This window comes from Aphelocoma coerulescens, chromosome 4, assembly GCF_041296385.1.
Source record: "Aphelocoma coerulescens isolate FSJ_1873_10779 chromosome 4, UR_Acoe_1.0, whole genome shotgun sequence".
NCBI lineage: Eukaryota > Metazoa > Chordata > Aves > Passeriformes > Corvidae > Aphelocoma > Aphelocoma coerulescens.
The window spans coordinates 46,230,465-46,257,746 of NC_091017.1; the positions used below are offsets into that span (position 1 = coordinate 46,230,465).

The 27,282-nt window shown below is 43.5% G+C and overlaps 1 protein-coding gene across 1 annotated transcript; it reads left to right on the top strand.

Moving 5' to 3' along the window:
* Nucleotides 1-959: 959 nt before the first annotated feature.
* Nucleotides 960-26,963, top strand: LOC138110148 (storkhead-box protein 1-like). The gene is made up of 2 exons (XM_069014870.1): nt 960-1,350; nt 26,878-26,963. The coding sequence occupies exons 1-2, from the start codon at nt 960-962 to the stop codon at nt 26,961-26,963; spliced, it is 477 nt and encodes a 158-aa protein (XP_068870971.1).
* The last annotated feature ends 319 nt before the right edge of the window (nt 26,964-27,282 follow it).

Sequence of the window (27,282 nt, forward strand, 5' to 3'; positions counted from 1 at the left end):
GGTTAGAGGGTTCCTATAGAAGACAGGAGAGAAGTTCCTAAATCTGCCTTCTCACAAGCATAACCAGCACATTGCTGCCAGCACCTGCAGCTCAGCAGCCAGCTACCACCTTGATGCACAACACAGCTGTCAGCCTTTCACTGCCAGCAAGGACCCCTCCAGTTCTGCTTGCACCTTGCTCAGTTTTGCTGAGCTCTCCCTTGAGCCTCACGGGCAGCTGGTGATCCAGAACACAAAGGAGGCAAAATATTGAATTTCTGGGAAAAAGCTACAGAAGTTAGGAGTGAACCTTACCCTTTCTCCATCACCATCACATTTCAGTACTACTAAGACACAAAGTGACACAGGATTACAGCGAGCAAAGAGAAAGGCGTTTGGACATGGCAGGGTCGATGCCACTCACTGGGTGTTACCTACAGATGTGTAGCCACTGGAGGAAACAAAACTATAAGGAATTGTAAGACTTGCTGGGATAATCTGGATGTGGCTTGGAATGCCCCTGTGCTTCACTCGTGGAAGGGAAGGGTGAGGATCTGCCGAAGGTGGGGAGGCGGGATGGTGCCTGGAAGCCTAAACCACCGGCCGGGACAGTGTCTGGGCTCGTTTTCTTCCTGGGAATGGTGCTCCCGTGACGGGACAGGGAAGCGTGAGGCGGGGAGAGGCGGGTTGCAGGGCGTGCGGACTTCCCGACCGGGAGACAGCGGCCGCCACCCGCTGTGGGACCGGCAGCGGCGGGATCACGTCCCCGCCTCGCCCGCGGCACCGGACCGCGCCGGGGGTGTGCCGGGGGCGGAGCGGGCCGGGCCGGGCCGCGGCGGGGGCGGAGCGGCGCGGAGCGCGGACAGCGGCCGCGGGAGGCAGCGCGGCCGCGGGGAGGCATGTCCGTGCCCGTGTCCGTGTCCGTGTCCGTGTCCGTGCCCATGTCCGTGTCCGTGCCCCGCGGCGGGCGGTGAGCGGCCATGCCGCGCAGGGCGGAGAGGTGCCTGCAAATCGCCCCGCACTCCCTGGCCATCGTCCTGGACGCCGCGGCCGGGGGGCGGCCGGGGGGCGACGGTGCCGGCGGTGCCGGCGGTGCCGGCGGTGCCGGGGCCGGTGCCTGTGCGGGGCCGGCGGCGGAGCTGGGCCGCCACCGCATCGGCTACGAGATTTTCGCGGACTTCAAGCGGGAGAACATGCAGCACTTCTGGGACCGGCGGGCCACGGCGGCGGTGGCCGAGACCTTCTTCCTGGGCTGGATCGACGAGCAGGTGCTGCTGGTGCAGGGCAAGGAGGAGCACCTGGAGGTGCTGCGGCAGGGCTGGGCGCGCCGCTCCCTCAAGCCCCCCAGCGGCTTCCACATCAAGTGCCTGGGTAGGTGCCGCCGGGCCGGGGCCCGCGGAGCTGCCCCGGGGCACTCGCCGCAGGTGCCCGGCGGGCTCAGGGAGCGGAGGCGGAAAAGGGGGCCCTCCCCGCCGCGGGGTTTTGGCTCCCAAAGTGGATGTGCGCGAAAGGGGCGAGCCGGGAAGGGAGCGGTGGCATTACAGGGATGCGGCTAAGTGGGGTTCTCCGGGAGAGTTGCCGGCCACGTCTGTAGGGTCGGTTGGAGAGGTGCGTCCCGCCGTTCCCTTCAGCGGGCGAGGGTAAAAACATAAACTGGAAGTATTGGAATATACTCCCTGGAGGATGAAATGCCCGCTGGCCTCCTACCGGCCGGCTCTGCCCGCAGCGTGCTCCTGGGGCCGCTTGGCTCGGGAGTTAAAAGTTGGGTTTAGTATTTCCAGGTGTGCTAAAACAATATTTTATTTTATATTCGGCTCTACTTGCTAGGTCATACTTGTGTCACAGTGTTACTGTGAAGGTGTCTTCCACAGCGAGAAGTAGTAGGAGGAGATGAGTAACATATGGTTTTTAGTGGTGCAAGGCAGGTGACTTTTGGAGCTGTAAACGGCAAGTCTGTTATGCCGTGGTGGGCTGAAGGTTCAAGTTACAGTGTGATTCCCTGAGGGGAATCCCATCAGTGTGCGCTGGCCTAGGACAAAGCACACCTCATCCTGAATTTTCTTTAGGAAATGAAAAAATCCTAGCATGGAAAGCAAAAATGTTTCAGCACTTATTTTGACATGAAAAACACCAAACAAAGCCAAAAAAGCAACCCAACCCCTCCACCACCACCCCCAAACCCTAAGGTATAAAGCTGTGGCTATTTGGTGGGTATAGTGGCGAGTTGTGAAGAACAACAGAGCAGAAGCTTTTCTTAGGATTTAAGGCAACTCAACATTCATGACAGCTTGAAACATGCAGCTTCTCTTATAGAGAGAAGGAAAATTGTGAGGATTTGCTCTGTTGCTGGCTTAATTACTTGCCGTGGCTGCTGCAGTGATGGTGTCTTTTCCTCATGTACACTTTGTATCATCTATGTCCTATGCAGCAGGCACCATGAACAGGTCACAAAGATAGAGATGCTCTCTCTGTGTTGGGAGTTTCAGACCCTTAGAACACGATGCTTTCATGCATTTCTTTTTTTAAAAAATTAGCTGAGTAAGGTTCCCGAAAAGAATGGAACATGAGTATTCAAGGTTCCCAGTGTCCTGTTTTTAATCTGGCTTTTGAATGTTTTTAGCTGCCTTTACCCTTTTGAACAAGCAATTCAGACTCCTATCATTTCTAGTTATTAGCAGTCTTGTCTCTTGCAGAGTTGTCAGACACTTGTCTGTCACTCACTATTTCCCTATCAGACTTACTTGAATGTTACCATTTTTTTCTGTGCTGAGAGGAAGGGTCAAGACAAGTTGCCTTGTTAAAAATGAATGGATGGACCTGTTTTCCTCATAATCGCAAATTCTCCTCTGAACCTCAGATGACAAGACAGTATTGCAGAGCAGGTGTTTAATCCTGTTCTGTGATAGAAAAGTTTTTTGTGGTCCACCACTATTTGGAGAAGGTAAGAAATGGCTTAGGCAGTGGTTAGTGCTAGCTGCTCAGCCTACCTCATCTGGGCTTTTTGGCTGCAGTTGGATGGAGGATGAAGAGCTTTTGAATTGGCCTTGTCACCTGACAGAGTGTCAGGGTCAGTGTTTGATTTTTGGGGTGTTCCTGGACCTTGCTTATTGGGTGACATTCCTCAGCCTGCTGCCCAGGAGGGCTGTGGAAAGGTGCATAGTGACCTTGACTTTACTAAAGCCACCCAAAGAATGTAAACAAGTCTTTGTGGCCTGTCTTAAAATATGGAAACAAAACTTTTGCTAGAAGTTCACGTTAATAAGTAAGCTCACTGATGTGCAAATAATATGCATTCCTTTGGGGGGTTATCTTTGCTGCAAATTTACAGAAGACTGGAGCCAGTGTAACATTTGACTTTAAAAATAGCAAATGCCTCTCAGCAATTGATTAAAGTCTACAACAGAAGAGTAGGGACCTGTTGGAGTCTTGCCTGTTGTGTAGTGCCTTAGCTGTGCTAAATATGATGGGAGGAACGGATTGATTTTTATTTTTTCCATTGTTTTTTGTTTTCACTCCCAGACTGATAATTCAGGTCTTGTATCTAAGTAGATTCAACTTGCACTTACTGTAAAGTTAGGTAGTTAAAGAATTGTCAAAATAATGGCCTTGGCCTGTAGGCATGAGCATCTGCTTAAATGCATGTAATTGTAGTTTCAACGTAACTAGGTACCTAATGTGTAAATGGCTGTGACTTACTGAGGAACTCTCTCACACTTTATTATCTACTTTGTTTCATTACGGCAGTGAACAACATACAGACAAAAAGAAAAAGCCCCAATGCTTTTCAGCTTTAAAAAAAAGGGTGGTTGGTATCTTAGGCTGATAGGAAAACCTGCCTGCTGGGAGTTGCAGAGTAGTAATATTTTACTCCTGTTAATAAATAACTGGTGGGGTCAAGGGGAAAAAGTGGCACAGTGTTTTTGATGAAGGTGACACTGCTGTTTTCTCTTGCTCTGGTCCATCTGGTAGTCCCCATGCTGTGGTGGTAATAGAGGTTGCCATGGCTGGGCAACGGGGGGGTGCATGGGGGACTGACCCAGGGGGTCTTTCTGTGCACCCCAGGGCCGTTGGAATATCTGGACACTGCTGAGATAGGTTGTTGAGTCGGTTCTTGTCTCATTTCTTGGCTGGCTGTCTCTTTGCAGAAAGGTGGGGGCAGATTTCTGCCTCACCTGTGCCTGGAGTCCAGCTTGGATGGAGTGTCTGGACAACCGGCTGCCTGCCCCAAGGTGGTGTGGGGGGAGCATGCCAACCTCCTGCTGCTGTCTAGCATGGGACAAGGGACAGAAAGGTCTCCTCAGCTGCACAACCTCCATGCACAGGCAGCTGAGAGCCTTGGACAACACTTCCCTTCCCCTATATTGTTAAGTATTAACATGACCCAGAAATCACAACTGCAGCCTGACTTTCAAACCTCTGCTGATGTTGCTGGTATTTCTCGTTCATTGTGGTCCAGAGCCTTGGCTCTGATGGGTTGTGATGGCTGTGGAGATAATAACTGGAGGAAAAAGTAGCTGGTGAGGAGGAGGAAATACTAAACCTCTAGTGTGCATAGCATGTTTTCTGCTGCTAGAATTGTAAAATGTAAACCAGGAGAGACTCATTGCTGGATAGTCTTTCCACATTTAAGTTACCCTGGCTTGATAATGAAAAATTCATGAAAGTATAATCTGTAGTTAACAGGGACTGGACAGTCCTATGGTGCTCAGTGCAGGTGTACCTGAGCCACAAAGTGAATGGATTAAAATTCACATGAGATTCCAGTGTCCAAAGATCTGAATTATAAAATTAGACCTTATAATTTAATGCAGCAGGAATATGAAGCACATGAGAAATTTGCTTATAGCACTGACATCTTAGGGCTGGAGGGTACAGGGGATGAAGTGATTCATGTGTGACTTTTAAACTTACTCCTCTGGCAGTTTTCTTAAGCTAAATGGTTACACCATAAAAGCTTGCTCAGTGACCAGTTTTGCAGTGATCAAAGTTATTCGGATATTAGGAAATTAGGGTGTATCAAGGTTTTTAAGTTGGCTGAAGGAGAAATTTTGGGAAACATAAGCAGTTTTTGAATAAACAAAATCCCCGAACCAGCACTTGCTTAATATGTTGATTTAGGGGGTCAAGGGAAGCCTTATGCAAATCTATAGGTCCAGTGATGAAATTCATTGTCTTCGGAAGCTCTCTTGTAACTTTGTAAGGCTTTTGCAACTCAAGTCTTTAATGAGCGTTAGTATTTTAATAAGGTTTCTTTTTTTGACACACCTTCCACTTGCACTCACTAGTATTTGTTATCCTGGAAGCTGATTTTTTTTTTCCCTTTCTGTGCAAGCTCTTCTGTGCAAGGTGCTGTCAGCGTAGGAGGATGTTCCACCTCATTTTCATGTCTTCATCTCCTCTTGTGTTCCCAGATGAGACTTCCGTCTGTATCTCTTGCATTTGATTTCTGTGTCACGGACAATGGGCATCTTTGAGAGGTTTTCATACTCTTCGCAGAAGGGCCATGCCCTTTTGTAGAGATTGCTTGAAAAGAAGTGACCAAACTTTATAATAACCCTTTGGCCATGCCCAGAGCAATTTCTCCAATTAGAAGCTGATGTTCAGATGGAGTTTTTAAGAAATGTATGTGCAATAATTAAACTAACTAGCAGGAGTTATAATTCAGCAAAGTCGGCAGGTCCGGGCTGTTGTGCATTGTTCCTGCTTGGCCAGGCGTAGGGGGGAAACTTTTTTTGCCGCGCTGGGAGTTGGAGCTAAGTGCTCCCTTTCTTTTCTCTCCCTGCCATATCCTCTCATGCCACCAAAAAATTAAATTAACACCCCACCAGTTTAGGTTTGGTAATTTTCACAATAAATTTTTCAGTCATTAGTGGGTGATTATGGTGTAGACTGTTGGACATTAAATGTTATTCATCTATAGACATTTATAAAGCATAAGTTCCTTTTTTTCCTCCCAATTATCTCCTCTGTATAATGAAAATTTCTTTTCAGTGAGGGAGCATTAGGTTTCATAGTAATAAAACCTCCGATGACTACCACACACTCAACTACACCTTTTGTATGCCTTATGGTATTACCATGGGAACTTCAGTGGATTTAAACGACAATATTTTTTTTTCTCCTTCTCTACCACGCCAACCTAGAGCCAGTTATAGATTCACTAAGCACTTTTTATATCTGTGAGATGGTTATTGCAGCCTGAAAAAAAAAAAGGGTAAAATTAATCTTATGGCTAGGCTGAAGTGCTTATGAATTTACTCCCAACTCTGAGTAAAGAACTTCACTGCTCACAAGTGTTGGGTTGGGCCTTAAATGTAATTTGTAAAAGCAGCTTTCAGAGGCTGGGGAGAGAGAGACAAGAGCTAAATGAGTATGGACTGCATATAAAGTGCCTGATTTCTCAGTATGTGGTTTGTGCTTGTGTTGTGGGAATGAAGTCTTGGAGTCAGAATTGCTTTCTGCTCTTTAAAGAAAATTGTGGATGGCCTGCAAGGCTAGTGCTAGTCATCAAAAATGTATTGTGAAAGTAAAAAACCACAAAGGAAGGAAAGATATGGCCTATTGAATTTCATTTTTTCACTCAAAGCAGCTTCTCTTGAACAAGCAAAGTCAAATACACAGATCTGTGGTATTCATTGTGCGGCTCAAGGGAAGGATTTATAAGGTTAATAGCCAGCTAGTACTGTCTCCCCACCTCCTTCCTCCCCACAAAGAGCACCATTGTATAGGAAAGCATCTTTTCCGGTGGCAAATAAGTCATCCAGCCTTGCAAGTTAAGTGTATGCTCTGTGTGAAAAGCAATGCTGTAAGGGAACTGTGGTGGCCGAGAGCAGCCCTTGGCCATGGTGCTTTGACAAAGCAAGAGCCCTCTCACTCTCTCCAACTCTTTCTTTGTGCATGAGGGTCTGGTCTTTAATTAAATGCTCCTCGTTCCCTTCCTCAAAAGGGCCCTTGTCTTTGCCAGGGAGCAGCACGGTGGGTGTGCACCGCATGAAGCCCTTGTCAGGTGTTATTCCCAGCGCTTAAATGGGCTGCTGGGCTGCCAGCATCATGTGCCACTAGGCCAGTCACTAAATCACCTTTCTGTCTGTCCCACTCTCCTTTTTTACTTAGTCATTTTTGGATTTAAGAAGACTGAGGTGAATGAGGTGTCCAGGGGCCATGCAATGGATAACCATGGAGCTGCTAGTCACAGGCACCTCCATCCTGCCTGCTCATTTTTACCATTTTGTGGCATGCAAACTCGGTTGTGTTTCCCCTTTTGTCCCGTCTTTGTGATTTGCCAGTAAGAGGCATGTTGTTAAATGTTATCATGTTAATGTTGTTAAACTTATTAAGCTATAATGATTTTAGTTGACTAAGTGCAGATCCTTTATGTGTGTTGCCACAGTTTAAAATTCTGCTTTAAATGAGTTTTGATTCATAGAATCAAAACTTGGCTTGGGTTGGAAGGGACCTTATCAATAATCTCATTCCAACCCCTGTGCCATGGGCAGGGAACCTTCCACTAGACCAGGTTGCTCAGAGCTCCATCCAACCGCCAGGTTATGCCAATAAGTGCTTCCAGGGATGGGGCACCCACAGCTTCTTTTAACAGCCTGACCCAGCACCTCACTGCCCTCACAGTAAAGAATTTCGTCCTGGTATCTACTCTAAACCTACTGTCTTTCAGTTTAAGGCCATTTCCCTTTTCCTATCACTACATGCACTTGTGAAGTCTGTTTCTCAGCTCTCTTGCAGGCCTCCTTTAGGTACTGAAAGGTACTAGAAGGCCTCCCAGAATCTTCTCAATCTGTCTCCAAAAGAGAGGTGTTCCAGACCCCAAGCCTGGAGAAATGTGCACAGAGAAAGGCTCTAGGAAGGTCAGCTGTGTCTGAAAACACTTCTGTCCCTGGGCTTGACTGGCAGGTTTTTGTTTCAGCTCTTTTGTAAAGGGAATGATAACAAAGTTGGCACTCTCTCCCAGCAATTCTGGTGCTGTTTCCTCGGGCCGTGATTTTGGATGGTAAACCTGTCCTACTTTCTGCAGGCCAGGAGAATCACAGCTTGTCCCCCAACAGGATGTGCCAAAGCATTACCATGTTCTTGTCTGCATTTGAGACATCCTTTTGGAGAGTGTAGCAGAAAAGGTGCAACCCAGATGGACTGGGTATCCTCCAAAACTCCTGGCATCAAATGCTGCCTCCTAAGCAACATCACTCCGTCCCTTGGCTACAGCAAACATGATAGGCAGGCTTCTCTTTTCTTTTAGTAGTCAAGGAAAACCTGAAGTGTTGAAAGAAAATAAAAACTGCAACCAGATGGTGGTTTCCCTTGCAGAAGCTGTGGCTGTGAAATATGAGGATGGAAGGAACTTCTGCAATAACAGTTTTCAATAGTTTTCTGCAATAACAGAATTTTAACAGGGTTCTGAAAATTCAAGCTGTCTCCAAACTTTTTTCTTTGTTTTAAATACAAAAGCATAAATGTTTTGATTATTTTCTAATGATGTTGACTGCTGGGAATGTTATTGCAGTCTCTGTTTTCCGATATTGAAACTGCTCCCTGGGTGGGCCAAATCTGAAAAGATTTTTAAGGATATTGCATTCTTGGAATAAAATCCCTTCACCTAATATGTAAACATGCTTTCTTCTGTCTGCTGTATTTGATCCCTCTATTTATGACCTGGGACTTCACCTGAGAACTGTGATGAGCAGTATCTGAATGCAAAGAATGTACAAACACATATATTTTGATGAAACAAAGCGTTTTCATGTTGATATTTGAGCAGGTCTTCATGCCTCCTTTTTTAATTGGGCTCCTGTTCTGAGCCACAATAGCAATTGAGCCCGTGTTCAAAGGTCAATAACTACCCAGGGAATCTGAATAGTTGCATTTTTTTTCTGTAACAGAAAAGCAATGGTGTAACATTTCCATCAGCACTTATTAAGCTCTTTTAGGTTTTCTTATGAAAGCAAGTTACTATTCTGTGCACTAAATTAATGCACGGAGTAATGGCTTCTGTAGCGTATTTTCTGGAGCTGGATATACTTCTAATCCATCTAACATGAGTCTTTGTTGTTGTTCTTCCACATGAGGACAGGAGGGGATACCAAAACAGCAGAAGTTGGAGTAAAACACAGCAGCCTTTTATCTTAACCTTGAATTCCACTATCAGATAATTAATAAAGAGACATGCAGGTGTATCAAAGATTGCTCTTTTAGAAGTGCAAACCAATTCACTTAAACTCTGGGAAACAACTCCAAATTTGGTTCTTTACCAAATCTATATGCTGTGACTGTGGAAAATGCTTCTACCTGAAGAGCTTGGTTTGGGTATATTCCAGAAGCTTTAGTTTTAAAGCAATTTTTGCTGTTAGTGCTTCAGAGGGTACATGTGCTGGCTCATGCATGTCTTCAGAGGAGGACGAGAATGCTGAAGGAGCCACTGCTGGCCCCGGTATGGGGAATCCCACTGAGACAACACAATGGGCTCTTGGATGGTGACCCAATGGCTTTCACAGTAACATGGCCTAGATTGCAGTGGCCTGCAGGACTGGGCTGGCCATGTGGCAAGCTGATTCCTCCTTCTGGTGTCAGCAGAAGGGGAATAAAGGTATGTGCTGGGGCTGGTCTGTGGCTGAACAAGTGTCTCTGTTCCTGCACTGGGAGCAGGGCAGTTGCATTTCCATGTCCATCGTCATCAGTGGCTGCAGCTCCAGTAACTCCTGCTTATCTGCTGCCTTGCAGTTGCATGTTTGCATGTGCTGCAACGTCTTCTCTCACTGGGTGTACAGAGGCTCCTGGGAAGGAGCAGAACTGCTAGGACTGTGTTTTCACTGGATCTGTAAAACTTGCAATGTATTATTAGCATTAGAACAAGCTGGGTGCTGTGTATTTGAGATTTGGCAGCAGAGTCTTAGGTATTATTGAGGGCTATAAAATGAGTATTTCTTTTTTAAAAACAGAAACTTTTTTTGTTCCTTAAAAAAGCCCTATGGCAAATCTAGCAAAACTTTTAGCTAAAGAAGAAAAATTAATGTTAACTTTTTCAGATTATAGTTGTATTTTCCACTTTAATGATAATATCCGTGGATATCTTTCTATATGCAAAGAATGTGGAAGAAATAGATTTCTGGATGCAGCAGCCTTTCTCCAGGTCATCAGGAGAAAGACTTAATGGCCTAATAAATATATCATGTCTACTTACCTTGTGTTAACAGTATCCTTGGGTGCATGAGGTTACAGAGTCCTGCTTCTGTGCCAATTGCAATACAGTTTATTATTTATGTCCCTTTACAAAGAGATCAACTTGATATAAATAGGGTTTATCATTGCCTGTTAATTTATTGTGTTTGAATTCTCATGAAGTAACTGAAGTCCTGTAAGCCCCATGTGATGCTGCAGTGAACTTCTGTATGTTTGGTGGGGCTTTTTTGTAGTTTTGGGAGTGGGGTTTCGGTTTTTTGGGGGGGTTGGTTTTTTGTTTCTGTTTTTTTAATTGCTTTTCTTTTAGGGGAGGTGTTTTACTCAAAGTATTAATGATGTGTTTTTTGGGTATTAGTAGTCCTCAGCCTGCCCTTGAGTCTTCCAGCCACTATTCAGCATGTGTGGAACTGGACCATGCCCTTGACTCCCACTCCAGCAGACCATCATTAAATGTTTGCTCTCCTGCTTGTGCATACTGCAGGGCTACTGCCCAAACATGTTCTCTTTTCACTGGCAGATGAAATAACAATACCTGGCATTAAGAGAAAGCTGAGTATTTTCTTTGGGTTTTCTTGAAGGGCCTCTTTTGTCTCCACCATCTCCACTCAGGGAAACCTGTACAAATTGCTAAATCTGGGGCTGCTGTTGAGATGCTCTGGCTTGAGAAGTCAGGAGTAGGTCAGCATCCATGTGAAGACTTCCATCCAGTTGGTGTGCTGGCTGCTCCTGGCAAGGCTTTGCAAGTAGCCCTGTCCAGGGGGGTGGTCTAGGCTGATGTGGGCAATCTTGAGCAGAGGGTGAAACATCCACAGCACTGGGAAGGAGAGTAGAGGAAGGAGGTCCTGGTGGACTGCCCCTTACTCAGTGTTTATATGGCTCAAAGGAGGAGAAAATTATGGACAGCTGGATGAACCTGAACAGATGTTTACAGGTGCCTGATATCACCTGAGTGGCCCTGGTCCTGTTGTGGGAAGTCTGCAACTCACATGGGCTATAGGGATGTCTTAGTTAGTCACATGTTTACAAGGTGGTTTAACCAGCTGAAAACTAGGATTTTAAGGTCTATTTTAAAGCAAATACAGTATCTCACATTGTAGACATTATTAGCAGAAGGGGTTATTAAAAATAACTAAAAGGGAGAAGGAATTTTCTCACTTTCTTTGTTTCTCAAAGAAATGTTGTGTGCTTAAGCATTCCCTGCTGGAAGGTTAGGGCAATTTTCAGCTGGAATTGCTTCATATAGACATATGTGTGAGAGTGTATATAGTGTTTTAAGTGCTGTATGGACAGAGGTTTTCCATTACTTTAAGTGGTCTTGATTCAACAAGGTACAGATACCCACATGTGTTTATAAGTTAAGTGTAGTGGGAGGACTCACATTTTTGAATATAGGCATGTCATATATTCTTGTATTTGCCTGACTGTTTTTAAGAGATTTGCCAGAGGAATCTCTTCCTGGTTAATTGCAGAGTGGGTCATCTGTGTCTAAACCAGGGGTCCTTTGAGTGTTAGGCTTGGGAATCCAAGATTAGTATTATTTTCATTTTTATTTTGGTGTATACAGTACGCTGAGAAATAAATAGCAGAAGACGTTACCCAGCTTTTGTAGGTGCCTTCAGGAAAAGTATGAAGAGGAAGTATTAATTAATACTTTGTCAATAGAGATAAAGTCATGAAAAGTAGGCAACTTGACCTACAATCATTCTGATTTCTTTCCTTGGATAGGAATTAGTGGTTATCATCTTGTCATTTTTTATTTATGGCTAAATAAAGGCTTGTAGCCCTTAGTTTATAGATTTCTTACTAATTCGTAGCCCTTAGTTTATAGATTTCTTACTAATTCAAGTTCTTTGGTTTTGTTTCCAAGGTATTTTTTTATTGTTAATTTGTCTTTGCAAGAGGTGTACATATAGAGCTCCTCAGTGAAGCTGATGCCAAATAGCTGTTGGAAGGTCTGTAGGGACTTGCTTCTCGGCTGCCTTTCAAGTGCGGTATGGCTGTAAAATGTTTTCGTGTCAGAATATGACATCTATCATTGTTCTGCTTTTCTCTGTCAATAACTGGTCTCATTCAGTGACATATTTGCTTTTAAAGTGGGAAAGCAGATTTATCTGTGTGCCAGCACATGAGTCTTTTCAATTTTTCTGCTCAGATAATCATTGGACTTCAGGTTTCAGTGGTTACTTAAATTAATCCCAGGGCTGTGTTTCCAGTCTCTTCAATGTTTGTGTTGAGAAAAAGGCCAAAACATATCCTGTCTATTGGGAACCACTAGAAACCAATCATCTGGTGAGATGGAAGAAAAGTGAGCTACAGTCTTCAGTGCTGGTTTTTGTGATGAGTGACTGGGGTAAAAAGGAACAGAACATTTGACAGAACATTTCCCACTAGTTAGAACAATATTTAACAACTGGGATATGCTATTTCAATTTTTCCTTTCTTTTTATGCTGGGAACACTTTTACTTGTTGGCTTGCACACCCATTTCCAGTTTCCGAAGACTTGGGTGATTTATGCTGCCTCCTGTCCCTGTGAGTAACAATCCACTAGTGTGATGATCCTTACCTTTCTTTAGTTTGCAGATTGCTGAGTTTCCAGTGAAAATAAAGCATATGTAAGTGGTGCTTTTTGCTTTTATCTTTTTATGGACCATTTTGAAAAGAGTTCACAGATCACTTGGGGACCTGCAAACCCCAAGTTGAAAACCCCTGACCTCACCAACCCCAGCATTTTACACCTGAATATGCAGGTACCTACACAGCTGAAGCTTGTGCTCCCCTGCCAGTATGCTGCGGACTTACCAAACTTTCCCTTAAAATAATTCACAATTTATTATCTATGACAGCTACCCTGAGCCTCAGCGTTTGCTCTGCAACTTTTCCTCTTCTCCTCTTTTCTTCAAGGACACCTGTGGTGGTAACTTTTGATGGCTGGCACTTTGATGGCTGCAGGCTGCAAAGCTTGTTCCAAACATTGTTCCTTGCCTTGTGTTTGAGAGCACAAGTGTTTTGGAGCGGAGAACTCGGTGGCTCTGTCACACTGATGTGCTGGGCACTGCAGTGCTGAGCTGGGGCTGAAGTCCTTAGGTGCTCTGACAGTGCTAAACCTTATATAATAATACACACATATGAGGTTACTTGTGAATGAGAGGTAATCTGTAAATAGGCAGACAGGCAAAGAATTCTTGCTCAAAACCTGCCGGGATCTGCTTTACCTGTTTTCTAACCACTTGGGCAATAGTAATTACTTTTTGTGGCAGTGCTCAGCCTGCTTCATGAATGAGTTGAGTGCATAAATTTTTTGAAGGTTTTAGTAAAGCTGTTCTGAGTTTGCAATCACAGATACTTAGATATGTGTTTGGCTTGAATCTGGAGCCATAAATGCATAATAGCTCATAAATGGCTATCCTTACTTTATTTGCTCTGGTTGTTAACTAAGAAAATGAGAGCAGGGCCCAATGGGTCAATAGGTGTAAGACGAGACGTGTCCTACTGTCGCAGTCTGTGGTCTTGCACTCTTGGTATATGACATGTAAACACTACCTGTGATTGCACAGAAGGGAAATGGAGCCTCTCATGGTTTATATGGTGTTTCTTTCAATCGACTGCAAAATAGTGATTCTTGTGTGATGGTACCTGTAGCTTTTAGAAATGTATATGGCTTCTCACAGGCTTGTTCTTTCCTAATTGTGGTAAGAAAAGATGAAATTTGCCCCTGAAGGCAACTCTGCATCTTCTACTGAAGCATGTTTGTCAGTACAGTCCTTTTCAGGTTTGTCAGTAGGTTCTTCTCTCTGTGGCAATGCCCAGAAGTACATCTGTGGAAGTGACCTACTCTTGTCCTGGAAAAGCAGAGGTGGAGAGGAAAGTGGTATCTGGTGGGGTATCTTTCTTTTCCCTTCCTGAAACCACAGGTCTCAGTGCTTCTGCAAGATGACTAAGGTTTCTTTCAGCCTTGGGCTCCTTGATTTTTCCCACATGTGTTTTAGCTGAACATAAATGTAACTGGGCTAGTTTTGAAGTAGCCAGCTCAGGTATGGTTTGCATTCTTCAACTCCAGCAATAATTATGGTTTTCAGCAGTGTCTAACTCCCCTTGCCACTCAGGGAGCCTGTGATGAGCTGCTGCAGTAAGAGACTTGAGTTCCTAGATTAAAGGCAGCTCGGGCTTATCCAGACTGCAGCACTGGGATACTGTAACTCTCCTTTACAAACTGAGCTATTGCAGTGAATTCCTCAGGGCTTTTGCTTCCTGCCTTTTGAATTACTTTTTCTGTGAACTTAGCAAGTATGGCTTTTACCTTTATCCATGGCTGACCTTTTCTTAATGCTATCTCTCTGCTTAAAAGCTCATGCCAGCATGTAAGCTCTTGTCATCTTCTCCAGCAATGGCTTTGTGCCAGGATCACACCAGTCTGATAAAGAGCCCCTAACAGCCTGTCCCATCTCAGCCTACCTACCTCACTGCTTGCAACATCATTGTTCTTCTGTTGGCTCTGCTCTACCTGCTTCTACAAAATCCACCTTCTTCGAAGACATCTTGTCTCTCCTGATGGCTCCAGAAATTTCGCTGGCTGCATTTGGTGCTAGCTGGGGCTGAGCCTTCAAAAGCTGGCTCTTGGAATGGATATGGTGATACTATGCTTTGAAGTCAGACCACGTGTTTTGTAAAGGGCATGTTTTTGATCCTTAAAACTATGAGATGGTTAAGGCAAGGCGTGATGCCAAACAGTGTGGGAAAAATGGAGTTGAGAAGCTGACTGCTGGGAAGTACTAGGATAGATATGGGAAGTGCTTGAGTCGATCTGTGCCAGTGCTGTCCCTAACTGGCCTTTTTCTTTCTGTTTACACTTCATTGAGGAAGGCACAGGTCCATTTTCAGATGTTTGACTGCAGAACTATAGTCCCTCCTTGTACTTAGCAGGAACTGAACTTCCTTCTGTATCTGCACTGCCACAATGTTTTGAGCTGGTGTGAGTCCTCACCAAGGAGGTCACACAGCCTTTGCTTTGACACAGTGATGCATCAACAGGAGTCCACAATGAGCCATCACAAAGGCAAAAACCTAACCTGGAGTAAGGAGAGAGGAAAAGAGAGTTCAGGATAAATTACTGTGGAGCTGCTGCCTTATCTTCTCTGCATTATAGTCTCCAAACAAATATGTGTGGGATCATAAGGTAATTTTTGTAGGAAGAGACCTCCATGTGTCTCTTGTCTGACCTCCTGCTTACAGCCACAACATTGGGAAAGTTGTTCCCATCATCTAACCTGTAATGCCCTGTTGAAGACAGCAGCAGCTAACAGCAGCTCTGGTGGATCTTGTGGATGATTTCCCAAATTCCCGCATGTTTTGCTGTGGACAGGTCCTTTTGGAACTTTGGCTCCTGCCTAACAGGTTCCCCTGGTCTTTCTGCCTCCAGTTGCTCTGTGTAATGGGGGACCCGGGAGCACCCAGTGCCGTCTGGCTGTCTCTTCCACCCACGCTGTTTGGACACCAGCTTTCTTGAGGCAAATGGGATACCTTTTTGAATGCACAGCTCTGAACAAAATTAGGCAGCTGTTGTCTTTAGTTGAAATGTGTTTGTTTAAAAAAAAAAAATGTAACTCCTTCCCCAGCCTGCCTCAGATATATTTCTGTGTTTTGACAGATCCTTAAGGTGATTGACAGAGCTATAGTTGCCAGCAGCTTTTTATAGGAGCTTTTCTTACCATGCTCGTCTTGAGAAAGACTTTTTTTTTGGAACCACTTAATCTGTGGTTTAAACTTTTTTTCAAAGTCCCAGCAATGGCTGCTTTAGGTAATCTTGAAAGATCTTTTGAAATGTCTGGTAAGCCTGTCCTTTCTTTAATTTTAAATGCTGAGAAGTTAAGTTATAATGACTTGGTGACTGGAAGTTATGGAAAACAAGTCAACCAAGTGCTTTTTCTTCCTCTCATAACCTAATTTTCCCACTTCTTTTGTGACTTTTCTGTCTGCAGTTGATCTGCTCCTTGTGCAACCACAGTCTTCATACTCAGCTCATTAAATCAGTTTTTTTATCTGAGTTTAGACTGTCAAACCACTCTTAGACAATGTTTCCTTATCTCCGTACTTTATTCTTACCTGAACTGTGGCAGAAAGCACTTAATGGAGGCTGCAGGCCTTGAAGTTGGTCTCAGCATAGAGGGGAGGAGGAGACATTGACCATTCATGCTTTTTTTTTCAGTGTTTCTGCAGTTTGACAGATACCCTTTGGGCTATGAAAATGTGTTGTTCACTGACTCGCAGAGAACTCATTGTCTGAATAAACGACTTATAAAAAAAAAAGAAAAATACCCTAGATATATATTTTTGCATAGTAATGTGAGTAAACCCACAGAAAATATACAAAGTTTGTGAGCATTTTGGCCCATCTGCTACAATTTCTAATACAACAGATCTATTAACCTGCTTCTGGTGAGACTGGCTGTGTTCAGTGTGCCTGGTCAGCGGATCTGGGCATCTGCACCACAGCAGATCTGCAAAGGGACTTGCTAAAGGAAGAAGCAAAGCAGATGGATGACCCTTGTGCTTTTAGAAGCTGTTATTTAAACCCTGGTGGGTTACTGAAAGAGGCAGGCTTGGTAACTACAGACCTTCCCATCCTGTCTTACATTTAAGATCCAACTTTTATTTCCATCAGTGGGAATTTCCCATTGACAGTAGAAGTTAGGTGGTACTTCTAGTGAAATGAGAAATAGAAATGCCTCAAACTAAGAGGAACACAGGAGAAAATGGATGTATGAAATGTAGACCTTGCATTTTGTCTGATTCTTTAATACCCATTTCCTCACTTTATACCGAAGAAGATATGGTTTGCTGTTGAATTATTAACAGATCATCCTCTAAGGGTCGAGCCAGGAAATACTTTCTTGGTCCTCAGAAAGGGAGTGCTCTTTCAGAAACAATTTACAGCTTTCAGCATGGTTGAGAAGGTAACATGAATGATGACAGTTTGGTAAAACTATTCTGCAATTGCTGGAGCTAAACTCACCCTGGACTCAGTAAAGAGGGGATCCCACTTCTTACACTTATTCCAGGGTAACTATGAAGGCTACTGCTAAAGTTGAGTATTCATGTTAGTTGGTAGCAGAAGTAAATATCCTGCTATTTTTCTCTTGTCTTTTGCACAAACTGTAGCTTTCTTTGTGGTCCTGTAAGTGGCTGTTTTTGGTGAATTGTAGAAGGGATGATGGAATAAAATCAAGCAATTCTCTCATGTGTCTAGTCACTCTGTTTTACACTTAAACAATTGAAAAGTTTATGTGTAAGCAAAGTTTGCTGCCAACTGAGCAGGATTATAAACCTTTTCTGATGGTGTAATTCATACAAAATATGCTGCCCAAAGCATCTCTAGAAACGTTGATATAGTGGCATTTGCAAGCCCAGGCAAATATATACAAGATTTTCTATATTTCTAAATGTAGAATCCAGAGCTGCCTGTCTGCCTAATACATGGGTAAGGGCCTGCCTGACTTTATAATATAGGAGTCTGTGTTTTGGCTTTATTAGATGGCACTTTTTTTTTTTTTCTTTCTGACTAGCTAGCACTGTCTGGGCAAGCTATCTCACACTGTTAGCTCCTGACTTCTTGACAGTAAAAGCATCATTCTGTTTCTTCAGAAATTTGCAAAATTTATTGCTGTGCATTGTAAACAAGGAGGAGAAAATATAGATGTTATGTTAAAAGGATTATTGTTGATGTAGTTTGTATTTCCTTCTTTCAGTCCACTTGCCACTCATTTAAATAACTTCCTTCCCCACGCCATGTTTGTGTTGGATGTCAGGGTGTCTGTTACTGTTTGTGGTGGTGGCCTGGACATCCACACTCCTGGCACTCATGACTAGGAGTTCATGCTGATGACAATGCAGAGAATGCAGATGCACAACAAACACAATTATAATGTCTTTTTTGCTTTTAAGAACACATTTCTTAGGTATATTTAGAGGCAAGGGTGTGAATCACCTTCATAATTACAGTTGGCTTCATTTTTTTCTTTGAAGGTCACAGTTTTTCCACTGGAGGAGTTCTTGCATATGTATTCTGGCTGACCAGACAACTGGACCAAAGGTTTTTGCTCAACCTTCTTTAGGCAGCAAAGTACTTGGACATTTTCTGTCTAAAGACAGAAACAGAGAACATATTCAAGTTGATAACAAAAAGATAAATAGACTAGAAATAAATAGAACAAAGGCAGGAACTTAAGCTTCCTCTTTGGTTTCTTGAAACGTACAGTGTTTTGCCAGTTTGGTTTGAACTTAATATATGCTTGGGTGTTTTTTTCCAATGAACTGATGGCTTAATAAATAGGAAACAAAATGGAAGGTGGTAGAATACCAATTTAAAAAAGCCAGAGGACTAGGAAAGATGCAAGGACAGGTATTCTCGGTTTAGAGAATTATTTTTGCACGTAGCAGCTATATTGTGGAAGCTGATTGAATTGAGTCCTGGGAGAAAATGAGTTGAGCAATTATGTTTTTCTGTTTGGTTTTTTTTTTCTGATATAAGGATTTGGGAGCATCAAATTAAATTATTAGGAGGTAAGTCTGAAACAAACAAAAGAGATTATTTTCAGAAAACATAATAAAACAATGAATAAGTAATGTTTTAGACTTTCCGTATCCTCCATATCTTACATGAAAGATTTCTCCTAAAAAATGCCAAACAACAGAACAGTCTTTTCCCCCCAAACCTGAAAGTTTTTCTCTTCAAAAGTAAATGGATACATTCACAGAAGAAAAATTTGGCGTACACAAGAACTTCTTTGTGTGCTGCCAGACCATTCCTGGCTCCCCCTGTGACTAATTTGGAGCCGGCTTTTGTAGCAACAGGTGGCTCCTAGCAGAGCTCACGGGAGGTGTGTATGGAGTTGCTCCTTCTTCTGCTCTGTGTTGTGCCAGTGGCCACCAAGTTTCAAGGGCCAGGGTAAGCCCCTGGCCTGTGGTCTCAGAGCCATGAGATTTTGACTTGGCTGAGAGGAGGGCAGTAGGCACTGGAGACAGGGGCCCCTCCTCGATGAAAACCAAAGCATGGGTGCATTGGGCAGAAGATCCCAGCCTGGAAAAGCTGGTTTGAATTCCTATCGTGGGTTGAAGGGGGTCAGTGCACTGGTATGCTGCCTATTATAAAATCTTCCTTCTACTTTTACAGACACATCATTTTCTTCATCTGATAATTTGCTTCAAGGACCAGAAAAGTGAGTCTAAGGAATTTGCCTCCATTGCTGAAAGAAAAACCTGGGGACCTCCCAGGAGCTCATTATAGGGTTGTAAGGACCTACATGAAGCCAGGGGTTCTTGGTATCAGGGGCTCCTTACAAAAGGAGATCTTTGCTACAGTATTGATTTCAAAATGGGCTGTTTTATTTAAAAATGCTGAGCTTGGAACAAACTGAGTGCAGCACATTAGTGGTTTTTGGGTCCTGATCTCTGCAAATGCCAGAAGAGGAGTTGAAATGTCTCTTCATAGGGGTACTTAATAATGACTGTCGTGTTTACTCATGTGAATATCTTCCATAGCGTGACCATGAAGTACAAACATTTGGAATAACATGCAAATCTAGGGAAGTGTAGAGAATTCTTTTGTTGAATAGCATGAGCAAGACAAGGATAACAGTTCATTAACACTTCCAATAAAAGAAAAAAATACTTTATTGCTACCTGTGTGATGTGAAACTATTTGGCAATTAAAAATATACTTGCTGAACTTCTGTGGAATATAGGATCTCACACAGGGTCTCATTTAGGATTTTTGCTCATTTCTGATTGTTGCTTAGGAATTTTTTGGTTTTTGTTTTTTTTATTTTTCCTACTGGAACAATTCAGTATGGCAAATGACATAGCATGAAACAGTCATAGTGCTCTTTTTCCTATTGGTGTCACTCCTTATGGTTGGGTCAGCCAGTAAGATTGACTTCCTAGTTTTGGCTTGTTGTATAGGGCTATATGCAACAGGTAGTAGGAAGGACAGAAGTAGCTGGGCCCTCTATAAGTAATGTATTTCCACACAGCAAGATGCTCACTTGAGAGAGGCCTTTCTTACACCATCTCATGTGATGGCTTGAGAAGAAGTTACTTGGAAATCTTCCTCTGCTCAAATCTGCTAAAGGATGGGTTGAATGGGATGCGATGAGCTGAAGCAAGAGCTTGTTGGTGGGCTCCTGGGACTTATCTAGAGTAGACACAACCTATAATGGTGTGTCTCCAAAAATTGCTTTGCTTTGCCAGGCCTAGAGAAAAACAGCTGAGCCATGCATCTCCAAAATGGCCAGGTATGGTGGAGGCAGAGGAAGGGCTCGCTTCCACAGGTTGGGGAGCAAGGTTCAGCCCATGTCAGGTGTTGGCAATTTGTTAGGGTAGTGAGAGGGGAAGCTGAGCATGGGACTGAACTCTTAGTCACTGTGCTTGTGTGCAAGCCAGGCTGATGACACCTTTAGGAACAAGGCTTGCAGATATTGGTGTGGCAGACTGAGGAGAAAGAAGAAATTTTGGAATGTTTAATCCTTTGCAGTAGTTTTTCCTTGCTGCAGTGGCTTCAGCATTATTGAATATTATTCTAAAAATCTTTACTTGTATCTGCTAGTGTGGCTCAGCCAGGCCAAGTCCTACAGCAGCAAGGCACCTTGTGAAATGCTAGATCCTGGGAGAAATCTTTAAATGCCATGGGTGCTTTGAATAACCACTCCCTTATGCTTCAATCTGCTGAGCAGTGCACCAAACAGATTTTTGACACAACATTTATTGCACTGATACCTGCAAACACGAAGTAAGATTGTGTATTAAGGAGGATTTAAGCTGCAAATGCATGCAAGGGAATCTGGTCTTCAAGCTTTAGAAAACTAAAACTTTCAGAAGCAAATCCTTATACCAGAGCTTAGTCACTTGTATGATCTGGCTGGCCCAGCCAACCAGATTGGTGGCAGAGAGACATCATCACTGTATGGGTTATGTCTGGTATTAGTGTTATGGAAAACGGAGGGAAGAAAAAGCAGAAAGAAAGAAATTGGGCAGAAATAGTCAAAGTGAAGAGAACAGATGGGTTATACATTCATTTAGAGAGGAAATCCAATGTAAGTCATCCTGTGGGTCTTATATGTGTATGTGTGTATATTGTGCTCTGGTGGTGGCAGTGTGTCCTGATTGTGGCTGGGGTTTCGGGGCTTTGGCCTTTGTGTAAGCAGGATGTCAAAAAGATTCTCTATCTAGAAGATTTAGAAGTAATTTTAAGCATAATGTGATATTGAATGTAGAGCATTTATTGATCAAATATGAACAGAATAGGCAAGGAGTGGCTTCTTGAGGAGCTGGATTTTATTGCTGCATTTTCGATTCCCATTCTTCTCTTCTTCCAAACTTTTCTTCCCCATTAAAAAGCCCAGATGAGGTAAGACCTATTAGTGTGGAATCCAGTGGCTTTCCTTGCCATTGTGTAAGGTTGCTTTGCTGTGTATTTTGGAGGATTTATCCCTGTGGTGTTCTGTTGGCATTATGGTACTCACTCTCCACTCCTAAAAGAGTGGCAGAATGTTGTAAAATCAGGCCTTTATCTTTGCATTGGGTAAACTTTATTACAGAGCAGCAGTCCAGCAGCCTGCATCTTCACTTGCATTGAACTACATGCATGTACTGGTTTCAGCCTGTTTCTTGCTTCTCTCGTAGGTTGGACTTGATCTTGGAGGTCTTTTCCAACCTGATTTATTCTGTGATTCTGTAATGGCTTTTTCCAGCTTATTAGTTGCTTTGTGGAAGTGAAGGTACGTGTGTCTTGCTGGATGACTAGTAAAGCCTAACTCATTTTGCTCTGAGCCATTCCTGGGTTTATGTTACAAAAGGTAAACCCCTTTGACGCAGTACAGAACAGAGGGTCAGCTATTACGGGTGTAATTATCTCGGTGAAGAATGCAGGGTGGTTAAGTGCTGCTGTCAAGCTGGGCTGTGCTTTAGACCTATTTGACAGGTAAAGAAGGCTAAGAAATAGCTGTATTATCCCATGACCTTGTTTAAAGGTGATACAGGACGTTACTCCTCCTGCTTTTTCTCTCCTGCAAAATACACATACTTTGTTTAAGTGCTGAACCTACAGTCCTGTGAGCAGTTTCACCTCGACAAGGAATGCTTGATGTAATCTTCTGAAATTAGGCACGTAGGTGTGTTGTGATTATTAGCCTGCTAGTGGCTGTTTAGCTATTTTATCTCAGTTATAATTAAAAGAGTGTTACCAGGAAAGGAGGAAGAGGAGGTTCCTGAAGCTGAAGCCAGATCCAAGCTAGGATGCGTTTGGGCCTGTGAATGGGAAGTGTCTGACAAAAATGTGCCTGTAAGTGTCTTCTAGCTATCAGACTACTTTTATACTGAAAAAAAAAAATTTTGGTTCCAAAACATTCAATTTACACTGTTATTTGAAGTTTTATTTTGAACACTGTTTCTTGCCCCTTGGTGTAAACTTCTGAATAACTCTCCTCAAGTCACCCCCATCAATGCACGGGGTGTTTCGGTCAAAATGAGATCGAGCATTTTCCTCCTATAAAATTATTTATTTTCCCATACAGAGAAGTGACAAGGTGCATGGAATTTAAATGTGACCTGTGAAGCGTATCTACTTGATTTGAAGTATTTCGTTTTAGGATCTCACACAGACTATATTTTTCGTTGTGAGTTGTGACTGACTCTTCAGGCCTCAGGGAAACAAACTGTGTTTTTGTTTCAATCTTCTTCATCTACAAAACGAAAATAAAGTTGAAGATCTTGTTGCATGTCCTTCTAATGTTATGGCATTCCCTTGGAGTGAATTTGACAGGGAGGTTGATGGAAAGCTCTTGAAAATGGCTGGTGTTGATACGTCCCTGGAAGAACTGTGGATGGAGGACACTAAGCCAGTTCAGAATTGCACCAAGACATTGGGAAATCCCTTCTGTCTAAATTAGTGCATTTGGAATGATGGAAGTTTGTAGGGGTGAAATGACCACCCCTTTAAAAGTAACTAACTGTTAGTGTCATCAAGGGAGTGGTGTTGTAGCATCCTAAAGTGATGAGGAAATTAAACCAAAGCTGTCCTTGCAGAGAGCATGCAGAACAGTGTCCTTTGCTGTGCAGAAAAACAGTCAGCTTTGTGTTACTTGTGATGGGCCAGATGGGGCCTTGTGCCAGAAATTAATGAGGGTTTAAAGAACCAAATTTTGCTTCTGAATGGGGCAATAATTGTGTAAATGAGATTTTTGAAATGTCTTTAAAATTATTTTAACAAGTGCCAAGTGAATTCTTTTCTTCGATGCAATTGAGGGCTAAGTTGTTTCTGGTAGAAAATGAAACCCTATTTCTTTATGAAGGGGCAAGGGGGCTGGGACTGAGTGAAAAACCCAGAAAGATGAGCACATCAGCAGGTCTCTGGTGAGGAAGGAAACTAGCTGTAGGTGTTGAGGAAGGGGTGCTGCTTCTCATAACCCAGAGGAAAGGGTGTGAAATGTGGTAATAATTCTAGGAAATAATTGTCATCATTGTTCTGGCTGGACTGTGCCCTACACAGCAAAGGGAAATAAACACGAATCTCTCTGAATCCCGTCACTGTGCTGGTTTAGCTTAGTGGTGCAATAAGAAAGGAAATTATGAAGTAAAAGGGATCTTGGCAGGCTTTAGTTTTCCTCTGCAGAGGGGTGGGAAGGAGAGCAGAGTTTAATCGTACCCTGTAAAATGTGTATGTTTGGCCTGAAGTATTTCAGGCTCAGGCAGAAGGTAAAACACCTGTATAAACTCCTGATTTATGCCTGTGGGCTATATCTGTTTGGGGTTCTGATATTAATGATATATAAAAGTTCTGGGTTTTTCCTTTGTCTTCCCTATAGTCTTTCTGCTGCACATGAGGAAACTTTTCTCCTTGAACTCTGATTTATCTTCACATCTTTTCTGTCTCAACACCCTTTCTTGGCCAGGTCACTGTGACCTTTTGCCATCTATGTTAGGCTGCTTTGCTTTCAACTCTCTTCCTTTCATATCCCTTGACCCTCACTGACCTCTCTGGCTGTCCTGCTGGCATCTCCTTGGTTCAGTTCTCTCTGCCCCTTTCCTGGGCTGTCCTGCACATTCCTGTTGGCTCTCATTAGTCCAGTCCCTTGCCTCCTGTGCACCAGCCTGCTCCATGTTCTCGGCTACCCTTTCCATACTGCTCACCTGCTCTCCCTTGTTCATTGCTTCCCACTTAGCCTTTCATTGCCTTTCTCTTGACGTTCCTCTCAGTAGCTGGTGGTATGAGCCATCTCCTTACCTTCCCTCCCAAACACCTTTTCCTAATCCCATCACAATTTTTGCCTGCCCTATCCCATTTGGACACACAGCGTGTAGTTGTTCAGTCTCTTGCTCATCCCGTGCATCCAGACTACGCACAAAATCTGCAGCTACAAACTTTCGAGGAAATCTAATTCCGTTTTTACGAGCTCCAACCTTTGCAGGCTATAATTACCTCTTGCCATCATCACTGAGACCTCCTTCCTGCCGGCTCACCTGACGCAGGCACGCACGCATGCACACACACATACATATAGCACATCCCTGTTTCCCCCAGCTCTTTGGCCTGTGCAACCATTGGCTCACCCGCACTGGATACTTGCTGTTGCTGCCCCTTGGCACAACTTTCAGCTGCTCCAGGCTCTATCTAATTCTTCTCCTGTCTGCCAGGTATTGTCCCCCGCATTACCCTTCTTCATCAAGCTGGTGAGGAAGGGCTCGCTTGTGTGTGTCTGCAGTGTCTTTCTGGGTTGGCTGGGCCTTACTTTTGCTATACTGAAATACCCCCGGTGGTTGCCTCCATTGGATACCTTCATACCTTTGCATGGAGATGCCATTTCTGTAGCATGTCCAGCCCCTCAATGCCCAGCCTTGACACAACTGCTCTAATTTTGTTGTTCCCCTTAGTTCTCCTTGTCTTGCCCTCCTGGTCTAAGGCAGGTGGGCACCTTTCTAGAGAAGGGTGCTTCCACATTTTATTGTAGCCTAGGAAGTAAACAGCATCCTAATCTGGTACTGAAATATTTTTTAACGGCTTTGGTGAACTTATCGCTAGTGTGACATTGCCTGTCAGTGAGGCTAAATTCTTTTGCTGATCTTTGTAAGAAAAATTAAAAAAAAACCCCAACCACTGCAGAAATTATTTGCAGGGTGTCTGCAAATTTATGGAGGGCATAAAAAAAAGTTTTCATGGAGAAACAGCCTTGAATGCACAGTGAACATTGTCACCACTTGTTTCCTGGGTTAAATGCTCAAAGCATTAAAATGCAGAGGTGAAGAAGCCCCTGGATGTGAGAAATGAAGTAGTGTTGCTGCATTCACTCTGTTTTGGGCATGCTTGTCTGATTTCAGAGTCATTGGAGCAATCGTGGTATGTCCTTTTGTCTTCTCCTGCTTCTCTCTGGAGGCCCTCTGGCAGGTCTTCAAGGGCAGAACTTGCAATCCAGGATTGCTTGATTCAAGATTTGAGAGCAGAAGCCCAAGGAAATGTAATTTAAACATACAAAAAATCCCTGCATATCCAGCCATCAGCACATGGCACCCTGGTAAAGGCTTCCCTCTCCTGTCCTTCATCCCTTGGTTCGTTTTCCTCATTTCATGGTGTACATGAGTTAATCTAGTTCAAGCAGTGGGGCAGCAGAACAAAGCAGTTTTCAAAGGAAACAAAGACAGTTTATATCTGGTTTTCATTTCCTTTTTCTTCTATTTGGTAAACTGTACAATATTTAATAACAGAAGACTTGCTCATTCTTGTATATCAGACTCTGAACTATTAAACTATTAAAAGAATCTCTGATTTAGATAAAGAGTAATTAGTGTGCGCAGGATCTTCCTAACACGTGCTGGAGATGTAATCAGGAACCAAGGTGCTCTTAGCAAATTCTTTTTTAAAGTATACTTTAAAGTACCATCTTACCAGGAATGGAAAGAGCCTGTAGTCAAAGGAAAAAAACCCTCTTGGAAGCCAATAGCTTTGGAAAGATGGGATCAGGTACATGTAGTGTTAGAGATGGTGCTCATTTGCTGGGTTTATCCTTTATTAAATTTTCAGCATAGATCCTCATAACATAGTGTCAGCAGAAATGCAGGCAAAGCTTAAGGGATTACACTGATTAATACGTGGATGTACATTTTGGGTTTTGTTTGTTGCGTTAGAGCTGAAGGAGTCATTTGGGTGCTTTGCTTGGACTCATGCCCTCATCTAACCATATGGTACAGCAGTTGATGGAATGCAGATAATAACTTCATTTTCTTTGCTATTTAGGTTCAAACTTGTGCTAACAGGTCCCCTCCCAAGCTTTGTTTCAACCCACTAGGTGAACCTAGTAGGGAAATTCATCTCTCCATGCCTCAGTTTCCCCATACAGCAAACAGCAATAATAGTAATAATACACTGCTTCTCTTTTAATGTGTTTGGAGTGCACAGATGAAAAGCATCAAATATGAGCTTGCTATTTAATTATTGGGCCTACTACTTGTACTCAATTTGTCTGACAATGCACTGGGAGCACCCATGTTTGGGAAATCTGGACTTCCCCTATCTGTCTGGGCAGTGCTGCCAGCCTGCCCAGTTGGGCCGTATCCTACAGCATGGCAAATACAACTGGCATTAGCCAGCTGGCCACTTCAAAAGGTGAGGAGGAGAAGGGAATGAAAATTCAAACCTGAATAAAGCAACCTTTTTCTCTTCTGACCAGGGAGCCTGGATACGCAGGAATGCCTCTTCCTAGGTAATTTCAAGCTGTATTCATATTTCAAAAGAGAAGTGAGTCAAACCAGCTAATCCATGTGAACTGTTGTCATAGGTATGTGGTGAAATCCATATCTGTCAGCCCTGAGCACTTGCTGTGTGGGGCTGGGTCAAGGTATATTGGTGTCCCTGTTTCCCTGAGTAGTGTGGCAAGCAAGGTCACAGGGTGTGGGAATACTGATTTCTCTTCCCCTAGCAAATCACTGGTGAATGACTTTTCAGACCTAGGGTCCTAAGGCACACTCTGTGAGCATGAATAGTATGTTTTTACTACTTTTTACAGGATTAAACTTATCCCAGGAAGAATCTGCTTTTGAGTAGACTTTGAAATTTGGAGGCAGGCTAAACCAGC

What these genes read in the sequence shown, in the direction of transcription:
- LOC138110148 (XM_069014870.1), top strand. Translation starts at nt 960, where the DNA reads ATGCCGCGCAGGGCGGAGAGGTGCCTGCAAATCGCCCCGCACTCCCTG. An exon ending in CTTCCACATCAAGTGCCTGG is followed by an intron (nt 1,351 to 26,877) that starts GTAGGTGCCGCC and finishes TCTTCTGACCAG; the next exon opens with GGAGCCTGGATACGCAGGAA.